The sequence below is a fragment of the Lynx canadensis genome, chromosome A3 (assembly GCF_007474595.2).
Source record: "Lynx canadensis isolate LIC74 chromosome A3, mLynCan4.pri.v2, whole genome shotgun sequence".
NCBI classification, from domain to species: Eukaryota; Metazoa; Chordata; class Mammalia; order Carnivora; family Felidae; genus Lynx; species Lynx canadensis.
The window spans coordinates 101,590,478-101,602,656 of NC_044305.1; the positions used below are offsets into that span (position 1 = coordinate 101,590,478).

At 44.3% G+C, this 12,179-nt stretch overlaps 1 gene segment (V, D, J or C); it reads right to left on the bottom strand.

The window, feature by feature from the left end:
• Positions 1-1,862, bottom strand: part of LOC115510818 — a 41,018-nt gene extending 39,156 nt beyond the window's left edge. Inside the window, 2 exon segments of the V gene segment in view lie at positions 1,078-1,390; positions 1,758-1,862. Coding sequence covers positions 1,078-1,390; positions 1,758-1,806 — 362 coding nt within the window.
• Positions 1,863-12,179: the final 10,317 nt, after the last annotated feature.

Sequence of the window (12,179 nt, forward strand, 5' to 3'; positions counted from 1 at the left end):
CGCTTTTGTTTGGTTGGTTTGTGGGCTTTGTTTTTTAGATGTCACATATAAATGAAATCCCATGGTGTTTGTTAGTCTCTGTCTGGCTTATTTCACATTGCATAAAACCCTCGTGGTCCATCCATGCTGTCACAGACGGCAAGATTCCATTCTTCTTTGTTGCTTAGTAAAATCCCATTGTATACACAGACCGCATCTTGTTTATCGGATTAGGGGCGTATATGTGCTAGGAGCTTACAAAAGTCTATTTTGATGCTTGAACATCAAATCCTTTTTTTTTTTTTAATTTTTTTTTAACGTTTATTTATTTTTGAGACAGAGACAGAGCATGAATGGGGGAGGGTCAGAGAGAGAGAGGGAGACACAGAATCGGAAGCAGGCTCCAGGCTCTGAGCCATCAGCCCAGAGCCCGACATGGGGCTCGAACTCACGGACTGTGAGATCGTGACCTGAGCTGAAGTCGGAGGCTTAACCGACTGAGCCACGCAGGTGCCCCTCAGATCCTTTTATTAATCATTCTCAGCCACGTTTGCTGTAGGGATAGTGTGTATGTAATGCTGTCTAAAGAACACAGTAAAAGAGGGGTTAGTGTAACTTGTAAAGTAGAAGTTCACAAAGTGGGAAAATAAAAATAATAATGCTGAACAATACCAAATATTATTGTATCCTAATATATCCAAATATGGCAAAATTTATTATCTCCAAAATGTATTCAACTTGTGTTGTCACCAATATGCCTCCATTGCTGACCCTTCAGTGACGAAATGTACTTGACGCAGGCACACAGCGGGGAGCGTCTGGACGGGGTGCAGGTCTGTTCTCCCTTTCGTCTTACTGCTCAGAGGGCTCTGTGATCACCTCCGTTCCCGTGCGGGTCATGCCGCGCTGGGCTGTCGCAGCTGAGGGGCCACGGCATGGTCCAGAGCCCGCAGCTGCACATTATGCCCTGACTTCTCCAGCATCTGCCTCGCAGGGCCACTGAGAGCCTCTGCTGTGTCTGCCTCCCACTCAGGCCACACATGTGGAGGGAGGTGACGCGCCAGACAGAAGGTTTGTGTTCGGGGCTGAACCACTGTGCGAGGAGCGTGTGTACTTTGGTAGCAGTAATAAACTCCAAAGTCGTCAGCCTCCACCCTGCTGATTCTCAGGGTGAAATCTGTCCCTGACCCGCTGCCACTGAACCTGTCTGGGACCCCAGAGGCCCGGTTGGAAACCTTATAGATCAGGAGCCGTGGAGACTGGCCTGGCTTCTGCAGGTACCAACTTAAATAGGTGTTTCCATCACTGTGCAGGAGGCTCTGACTGGCCCTGCAGGAGATTGAGGCCGGCTCTCCAGGGGTGACGGGCAGGGACAGAGGGGTCTGCGTCATCACGACATCCCCACTGGACCCTAAAATAATGAGAGAGAAGCACAACGTTATGCAGAAACCTTAGAAGCCACTTTTATGATTTAAAATGTTTTTGTATTTAAGGCTAAATCACTTTTGGTGATTTGATTCCTACTCTAGAGATATCCAGTTTCCAAAGATAAGCCAAGAATTGCAGGCACAACGTGGCCTCTTCCTTTCCAGCATCTCACTAAATGTCTCACTTCTTTGTTCCTTTCAGTTTCTTCTTGATTTCCCAGGCCCCCAAATTAAATTCCCCTGCCGGGGGGCAGTCCCACCCGTGGGCAGAACACACGTGGGGAGCAGTAGCGCCCCCAGAGCTCTCCCTCCACACCCCGCTGTCCTTTCTCATCCCCCCTCTGCCCTCACCTGGGATCCAGAGCATCAGCAGCCCCAGCAGCTGAGCAGGGAACCTCATTTTGAGAAGCTGAACTGGTGAGTCCTAACAGGTAAAGAGAAGGTCAGAGCTGGCCTTTATGTCAGAGGGAAGGTCCTCCCCAGGGGACAAGATGCAAATTCCCTGGTGGGTGTGGCAGAGTGGAAAGAGCCAAAGGCAGGGGGCACAGGTGCCTCTCCTGTGAGCAAAATAACTTCGAATGTCTTCTGTGTTGGGAGGAAAACCAACAGACAAATTCCTTACTGCCTGAGTGGGCAGAAGGCTCTAACTGTGAAGGTCAGGATCTCTGGGAGGACACGGTGCCCATAGCCCCACGGTTCTGAGAAAGCTCCAGATACCCTGAAGATGTAGACTTGAGTGTCCAGAGGCAGTTGCTGGCAGGTGAATGGCCGTCCTGCTTGGATTCCTCTCAGCTAATGTCCGGGACAAAACAGTGTCACCCCAATCCAGCTGATTGGCAGAGTATCTCCAAACCACAGGATGAGCTGGAGAGAGTTCTAGAGCCTCTGGTATCTGCTGTTTCCAGGTTGATGGTTTAAGATAATTTAATCATGATTAAATAATGAATTAACTCACCCTGGGACCTCGGGAATTATACTGTATGAGAAGACGAAAGTAAAAAGAACTTGACATATAGAAAAGAATCTCTCACTCACAGGTAGAAAACTAATAGCCCTACCTAGGAGACTAGGAAAGGAGAAAGAATTTTATACTTCAGGCAGTGAGTATGCAATTTGTGGTAACCATTTGTTACTATGTGGCGTGTATCCTCTCATACTTCTCTGTCTCCCCCTAGATATTTAAGTAGACAGATAGTATAGACAGATAACACACAAACCATATGGTATATATGAAATATATACAACCCAAATCAAAGAGATTTCTTAAGGTAAGCACTTTCTAAGTAGATTGGACAGCGTGAACAATGTTTCGTTTTGAAATATTTTACTTTATTGTCATTTTCTTTTTTAAAAATATTTATTTACTTTTGAGAGAGAGAGAGAGAGAGAGAGAGAGAGAGAGAGAGAGAGAAGGAATCCAAAGCAGACTCCAGCCTCTGAGCTCTCAGCACAGAGCACGACGTGGGGTTCGAACTTGGGAATGGCAAGATCATGACCTGAGCTGAAGTCAGACGCTTAACCAACTGAGCCACCCAGGCACCCCTTCATTTTCGTTTTGATGCTTATAAAATCCCTTCCTATACAGAGACTTTCTCATCATGTATAACCAGTTTCTGTCAGAGGCTCTGGTCTCTTGTTAGTGCTGTCTGAGAAGCTAAGTCTCGCACTGGTTTATGTCAGGCAGCAACAACCATGAGTCAATGAGTTCAAAAAGAGATTCTGTATGTGAGAATAGCAAAACGTGGGATAATTATTTAATGTCTGGGTATAACTTGTATCCATGACTGACATTTTCTTGAATCTTCATTTCAGGACAGTCACAGTGGAATCGGGCACGGTTCAGAGCCACTGGGGGGCATCAGTTTACCAACCATCCTTCGTTAAATAGGGACATGATCTGATGATTCTAACTGTGTCAGCCTGACGTATGGCATATTGACTCGTTTGTGAGAATTGTGTCAGCCTCAAATGATCTCACAACAAAAGTCACTGTCCTATAAACAAAATCCTGGAGAAACTGAAAGTAGAGAGTTTGTGGTTTTATTAGATCTCAGGCAAATTAACCCCAAATCATACTGAACTGAAAAAAAAATCTGAATACGTACAATTGTGGACATGATTACACAACGTAGGTCAGTGTGAATACCTTCTAGAAATCCTCCAGGAATAAGATTTTCAAACCAAGGTTTGAAGAGATACTGTGTAACAGTGATATTCAGAGTGAACCCTGGGGCCCTTGGGTGATGCAGTCAGTTAAGTCCTGGAGTCTTGACTTTGGCTCAGGTCATGATCCCAGGGTTGTGGGCTTGAGTCCTGTGGCGGGCTCTGCACTGAGTGTGGATCCTGCTTGGGATTCCCTATCTCTCCTTATGCCTCTCCTCCACTCGCGTGTGCTCTCTCTCTCTCTCTCAAAAAAAAAAAAAAAAAAAAAGGAAAGCCTGAACTCTGTGGAGGGACCCAGTTGCTGATGACATATTGTGATAGAAGTAAGAGTATAATAGACCGTGTCCCATATTATACTAGTTGACATTTTATTTACCCTTTTGTGTGTTTTCTTCATTGATCTTTATAGTGGTACCCAATGCAATCCTGAATTTTCTTCTTGACAATTCCAGCCCTCTTAATCAATCCTGCTAGTGAATGAATTAGAAAGCTAAGCAATTGAAAATGAAAAGAATAAAGACCAAAAAAAAGGAAAATTACAACACAATATTATAAACCTTAAGATGAGTTTGAAGAACTACTCATTACGGGTGTTAGATTATGAATCACATAACACTGTCAACTATACTAAAAAAAAAAAAAGAATCACATTACACATTATCATATATGAAACCTCAAAGTGTGGAAAATCGCTGAAACTTATTCATGTATCATGTTTCTTTTTTGTGTGTTTCAGTTTTGAAAATGTTTGTTTTACAAAGTAGTCTTTAGAATGCTTGAATTTCAAAGAGTATCACTATTTCCTACAAAACTGAACTTGAAATCTTTAAAGGTTTCCTTTCCCGTTTGGTTTTGGTTATCTCAAAATGTCTTGCCTGAAAATACCCAGGAAATGTGAAATCTGATAAAAATTCTTTCTTGATCAGGAAAAGGCTTTGAAATTTTCCTATACTACCTGTAGACTGAGGGAAGAGGGCTCCTAATTCCAACGAAGAATCTTTCTGTCCCGTGTGTTTATAAACTACGTCGTACCCTGGGCAATAAAACGGACCCCATCAAAGCTTGTCACTGCACATTCGTGCAAAGAAGAAGCATTTGTAAGTGGTGTAAGAAGAATCTCCATGGGGTCCGGGTAGGGAACAGGGCTCCAGGCATCTCACTCTTGGCCACCGTCCACCAAACGAGCAAGGACTTACCCAGGTGGCTTTCACTGCAGTTTTGTTTCTGTGCCGCAGGGTGTTCACTGGGACCCGTGACACTGGAAGCCAGGGTGGGATTTGTGTACCTCGAGAAGATGTCTTGTGGGTGTAACCATGTGCGTTCATTATCCCCGGGGCCAGAGTGTGCGGGGTGGAGAGTGTGATGCTGTTGTACGTCCTGTCGACTTGGATCTATACATTTTATCTACCCGAACAGCTCAAACCCCTCCTGCCTTGGCTAAGATGAGAGACAGAAGCCTGTGTTCTGAGTTCCAGTGCAAGTTCTTTCTGATAAAAGGGGAGCTTTCTTGCCTGAGAACTAACTGATGCAAGCCATCCAGCAGAGGGAGCTTCTGCAGTTTCAGGCCTGTTGAGTAGATTCTTGGGACGTGCGTGAAACTGGTCACCTTTTCTAAGTAACTGCAAATTGTCACCCACCAGAGGACAAACTCACGGATAAATATTCTGGTCACAGGCAGCTCACATACACCTACGAATGCGTCGATCTTCTGACTTTATACGTGACGTCTCGGCCATGTGAAGCAGGTCACTTATGAGCTTCAGTGACCTAGAACCTTCACATCCCTGGCTCTGCCTGCGTAATCTGAATTACTTCCCAATATGGTAATTTCTTTTTTTTCTTTTTCCTTGGAATAAATAAATAAGGAAATACATGTTGTCGAGATACCTGAGATTCATCTGGGTCCTGTGGAGAAATGGTTGCAATGTCTTACGTCGCCTGTGAAGGTTATTCTTGTAAGAATGCTACTCCCTCGGGAGGCCCAAATCACCACAGTCTAATAGGGAAAAGTGAGACAGAAGTTTCCTTTGGCCACATGCCACCTCGTCATCTCTCTACTTTTATGAACTCTTTACTCTCTGTAGGAATTTTTATTCTGAACCCCAAAGCCTCTCCCGTGAGGGCTGGAACTTCTGCTCTGAGAAGTCTGATGAAATCCCACAACTTTCTTGTCATTTAAAAAATATACTTCCACTGGTTTGTTTTTTTTTCAACATATGAAATTTATTGTCAAATTGGTTTCCATCCAACACCCAGTGCTCATCCCAAAAGGTGCCCTCCTCAATACCGATCACCCACCCTCCCCTCCCTCCCACCCCCATCAACCCTCAGTTTGTTCTCAGTTTTTAAGAGTCTCTTATGCTTTGGCTGTCTCCCACTCTAACCTCTTTTTTTTTTTTTTCCTTCCCCTCCTCCATGGGTTTCTGTTAAGTTTCTCAGGATCCACATAAGAGTGAAACCATATGGTATCTGTCTTTCTCTGTATGGCTTATTTCACTTAGCATCACACTCTCCAGTTCCATCCACGTTGCTACAAAAGGCCATATTTCATTCTTTCTCATTGCCACGTAGTATTCCATTGTGTATATAAACCACAATTTCTGTATCCATTCATCAGTTGATGGACATTTAGGCTCTTTCCATAATTTGGCTATTGTTGGCTGTAAACATTAGGGTACAAGTGCCCCTATGCATCAGTACTCCTGTATCCCTTGGGTAAATTCCTAGCAGTGCTACTGCTGGGTCATAGGGTAGGTCTATTTTAAATTTTTGAGGAACCTCCACACTGTTTTCCAGAGTGGCTGCACCAATTTGCATTCCCACCAACAGTGCAGGAGGGTTCCCATTTCTCCACATCCTCTCCAGAATCTATAGTCTCCTGATTTGTTCATTTTGGCCACTCTGACTGGCGTGAGGTGATATCTGAGTGTGGTTTTGATTTGTATTTCCCTGATGAGGAGCGACGTTGAGCATCTTTTCATGTGCCTGTTGGCCATCCGGATGTCTTCTTTAGAGAAGTGTCTATTCATGTTTTCTGCCCATTTCTTCACTGGGTTATTTGTTTTTCGGGTTGGAGTTTGGTGAGCTCTTTCTAGATTTTGGGTACTAGCCCTTTGTCCGATATGTCATTTGCAAATATCTTTTCCCATTCCGTTGGTTGCCTTTTAGTTTTGTTGGTGGTTTCCTTTGCTGTGCAGGAGCTTTTTATCTTCGTGAGGTCCCAGTAGTTCATTTTTGCTTTTAATTCCCTTGCCTTTGGGGATGTGTCAAGTAAGAGATTGCTACGACTGAGGTCAGAGAGGTCTTTTCCTGCTTTCTCCTCTAGGGTTTGGATGGTTTCCTGTCTCACATTCAGGTCCTTTATCCATTTTGAGTTTATTTTTGTGAACGGTGTGAGAAAGTGGTCTAGTTTCAACCTTCTGCACATTGCTGTCCAGTTCTCCCAGCACCATTTGTGAAAGAGACTGTCTTTTTTCCATTGGAAAAGACTGTCTTCTTTCCTGCTTTGTCAAAGATTGGTTGGCCATACATTTGTGGGTCTAGTTCTGGGGTTTCTATTCTATTCCATTGGTCCATGTGTCTGTTTTGGTGCCATCTTCCACTGTTTGAATGTGAGATAGATAGATTGTTTTTTATTTGTATGCTCGCTTTTTGTCTCCAGGAAAGTTTGATTCAACTGAGAGAGTATGAGCGAGAGAGAGGAAAGAATACTCGAAGAGGACACTAATCTGTTTGATCTTTATGTGATTTATTGAAAGTGTCTATTCTGTCAATAAGAGAGGTATGATTTGAGTGCAGATTTCCACAGCAGTAGCATATCCTGTCAATGCAACACTCCAGAAGAAAATTCTGGCACCATTAAGACAACTATTTACATTAGAACCGTCAGTTTTGTCCCTTCTAATTTCTCAAACACTAAACACTAAACACTAAGCACAGAGAAATGTTTCCTTCTCCACCCACTGGAGCATGGCCTTCCCCCTTGTCTCCTCCGAGCAGAGAGCTCCCTCATCAGTGCAGAGAAAGAACATTCTGAGCTCAGCCCTGAGCTCATAGTTCCTTAGAGAAAATAAGGAAGCAAAACTTGCTCAATATATCTCTGGCAACACTTCAGGGTCCTTCTTCCAAGACCTGGCCTTGCCCTCAATCGGTGAGCTTGAGACGTTGAACTGGCTGAGGTCGAGGACCTGAGTCAGAAGCAGTGACTTTTTAGGCTTCAGCCCACTTGACCTAGAGTTTTCCAGTGAGAGAGACAAAATTCTCTAAGTGTCTGCACATTGATTTAATATCCTCCAATATGGGATCAATTGTCTATTGCCACAGATCCCTATTTCTGCCATATTCTGCCCCTGCTCATTTTGGAAAATGAACACCTTTTGTGTATGAAGGTCATTATGACAATCTGGCCTGTGTCACTCTCTGACGTCCTTGGTCACGGGCGTTATTCCCTGGACAGCAGACTCACATCGAATTTAGCACATGGGACGCTGATTGGGGAATATTCTTGGGATGAACATCTCCGGAGGGAGGAAGGAGGACTGGGGAGAGGAGGAAGTTGGGCTGTGATGCAGGCGGACAAAAGCCGAAGCCGTCTCCACAGGCAGGTGCAGAGCTATGACGGCTCTCCAGAGTTGACGCGAATTGGAACCCATGGGCCAGACCCTTGTCTGTGGTATCATCTCTTCCTCTTCATCCTGTACCTTTTTTATGCCTCTTTGATCCACTTGTCAGAGAAGCAGGCCCTTTAATATTGGTTCCTAATTTCCTCTCAGGTTGCCTCATTTTCACTTTTATTTTTGCTTTTTATGGAAGGCAAGAAGAGTTTATAATATTATTTTTGCCGTCACTCTAGCATTTTGTTTATATATTAGGGCAAGTTTTGAACTTTGTGATGGGAAAGAAAAATGACTTTCAACTTGGTTTCAGGGAAGACCTCAAATTTGGTTCCAGGTCCATCCTATGTGAATGTTTAGGGAGGAGGCAGAGTGCCCCCTGCACATTGTGGGGAAGGTGTCACAACTCACAGACACAGGGCACCGATAACCACCCGGTGGTGGAGACGCTCCAGTCCATAAAAGCCAGGTGGCTGTGTGTGACCTGCTGTGTAGACGACACCAAGCACATACATGATGAAGTCTCGCAAGGAGCACAGCCTCCTGGGTCCGGGTCTGCTCTTGGGCGGCTTGTGTGTCCGCACTTCACCCGCTACAGCAGCTGCCTGTGGCTCCTCAAGGCGGGTTGGAGACCCAGCTTGAGAAGGACCAGCCCATAAGGAGTCTCAGCGTCTACCAGTAGGTGAAGAAGAAACTCCTGCCGCTCACCAGCCGTGGATGGGGGCGGGGGCGGTTGCACCATCTCTCCCTGAGGTGATTAATTTGCTAGAGCAGCTCACGGAACTCAGAGAACACCTACCTATGTTTCCAAGTTTAGTAAAGGATATGAGAAAGGTTACAGATGAACAGCTAGATGGAGAGACACACAGGTGAGCTCTAGGCAGGTCCTGCGGGCAGCAGCTTCTGTCCCCATGGTTTGGGTACATCACCCTCCAGGGTGGATGCGTTCACCAACCTGGGAGCTCTTGGAGCCCCGCACTGTTGGGATTTTATGGAGGCTTTGCTCACATTGACAGGATCCGTTATTATCTCTGTGTCCAGCCCCTCTCTTCTCTCTGGAGGATGGGGGAGGGTGCTGTAAATTCCATGCTTCTAATCATGGCTCGGTGTTTCTGATGAGCAGCACCCATCTAGGAGCCCACTCAGGGTCATCTTCCCAGAATAAGACCTGCTCCTAGTGCCCTTATCACTTAGGAAATTAGAAGGGGGTTAGGACCTCTGTGCCAGGGATGGGGCACAGAGACAAATACATGTATGTTCCATTATCTCTCAGGCATAAGTCAGGAATTCTGTAAGGTCACCATCATTTCAGAGGTCGGGTGGCCTCGCCTGGCTGCTCTACCACAGTCTCCAGGGCACCAGAGCAGAGATCTGGACTGTGGTTCTTTAGCCCTCCTTCCTTGTGCACTGCCTGGAGGGACAGCGCTGCCCGAGGTCCTCTCCTCACTTGGAGCGCTTTTTGGTAGCACAGATGTATTTGTGTATTAAAAAAATGAAATATGGAATACAGGTATTGTATCTAAAAGAAAGTATGCTAAGTAAACAAAAAAGGTTCTCGTTAGGAAAGGAATGAGTTCTGCTTGGAAGAGAACTCCAAGTCCCCTTTCCCTCTAAAACTTCTGCTTATGAAGTCCAATTAAGAGAGAGAAAAGGGAGGATCGAAAGTTATTTGTATGTTCTCTTTGGTGGGAGAGCAGAGAAACTTTACACGGGTTTCTGCTTTTATGGGGTTCAACTGAAAACAACAACAATCATTTAGAAGATTTTGTCCTTTTACTCCAGTTTCCGTTGCTTTTACCTAATGACCCATGGCAAGGCATTCTCTGAACCCCAGATATTTTTTTTCCCGTGTGAAATGTTGGAGCATCCCCACCTGAAGCTGGAGGGAGCAGGAAAACAAACAGAGGTGGAAGGGACAGAGAGGTGACTGGCGGAAAGAGTTTGTAATCTTTACTAGGTAATGTAGGTGACTGATCATTAAGGGAATTCCAGATGGAATGGAGTCAAATGGAGACAAACTGGAGCACCTTCAAGGGTCCGCAGCCCAGCTCTCCCTTCCACTCCTGTTCCAGCAAGTAAGTTGGATAAAAGACTCATGAATCACAAGCTGTGAGCAAACTTAGGCTCCATTCTGGGTGGTGCTTGGGGGAAGGTAATGATACAATGTACCCAGATAGATTGAGAGAAATCGAGAAGAACTCAACTATTCAATGTGTTGGCAAATGAAAGACTTAGTTGAACACCTCCATCAAAAATAAATAACCTTGGGGCTCCTGGGTGGCTCAGTCGGTCAGGCCTCAGACTCGGTTTCGGCTCAGGTCATGATCTCAGGGTTTTGTGAGTTCGAGCCCCACGTCACGTCTGTACTACCAGCACAGAGCCTCTTGGGATTCTCTCTCTCTCTCTGTCTCTCTCTCTCCCTCCCTCCCTCTCTGTCTCTGTTCCTTCCCCACTCACACTGTCTCTTTTGCTCTCAAAATAAATAAATGAATAAACTTTAAAAACAAGTAAATAAATAACCTCTAAGGAAATGGCATTTCAATGAATTGCTGTGTTTACTGACAATAGCCAAGGAGAAGAGGCAGCAATCTGCAACACACTAGGGTTTTATAGAAGTGACTTCTGTCAGGTGATCCAGCCAGCAACCTTCTGTTTTTCATGTGTCCCAACCTTTTTGGGAGAGTGTCTTCTCTTCACTATTTAGTCACATACGAAGTGAGATCTCCCTCTGTGTAGTCAGATTTAATCTATGATGCCTACTCACACACACACAAAAGTTTAAAAAAAAATGCTTATGTATTTTGAGACAGAGAGAGAGAGAGAGAGAGACAAAGGTGAGGGGGGGCAGAGAGAGAAAGAGCAAGATAGAGAATCCCAAGTAGGCTCCACCCCCATTAGCACAGAGCCCAATTTGGAACCGATCTCACAGACCGCACAATCATGACCTGAGCTGAAATCAAGAGTTGCATCCTTAACCGACCTAGTCACATCGGTGCCCTTCACAGAAATGTTTTTAAAAGCAAAAGCAAAACAAAACAAAACAAAAAACACATAAGATTACAAAGAAACTAATTATATTTAAATACTGATATCAAAATGTTTCAAAAATTAGCAATATAGTGATATATTCTTTATCAATGTATGAAATAACAAGGTCCAGTTGCAATAAGAAAAATTACTCTGTAAAAGGCATTCTCCAGAGTATAAGGAAACAAGTCACAGACTGGGAGAATATACTTGCAAAAACACATCTGGCAAAGGATTGTTATCTCAATTTACAAAGAATACTCAAAACAACAAAAAGACACAATCCAATTCAAAAAGGGGGAAAAGGTCTGAACAGATACCTCACGCAAAAAGATATACAGATATCAAACCGAAATCGGAAAGATAACCAACATTATGTGTCATTAGGAAATGTAATTAGAGACGCTACTATGCACCCATTTATTTTTGTTTGCATATATATTTTAAATAATTTATTGTCAAGTTAGCTAACATACAATGGAGTCTTGGCTTCAGGAGGAGATTCTTGCGATTCATCACTTACACACAATACCCAGTGCTCATCCCAACAAGACTATACGCCTATTTAAATATCCAAAATCTAGAACACAGACAGCTCCAAATGCTGGTGAGGATGAGGAGAAGCAGACTAGCGTTCATTGCTGGTGGAAATGCACAAATGGAACAGCCAATTTGGAACACAGTTTGGCAGGTTCTTACAGAAGTAAACGTACTCTTACCAAACAATTCGGCAGTCAAATTTTTTGGTATTTACCCAAAGGAGCTGAACACTTATGGCCACAGAAAAACCTGTACACCTATGTATATAGGAGATTCGGTCATAATTCCAAAACTCGTATGCAACCAAGGTGTCTTTCCAAAGGTGAATGGATAAATAAACTATGGTGCGTTAAGCAATGAAACGTGATTCAGCTGAAAAGGCATAATCTGCTGTCCATGGAAACAGTAAAAAGTTCAGCGGTTGCCAAAG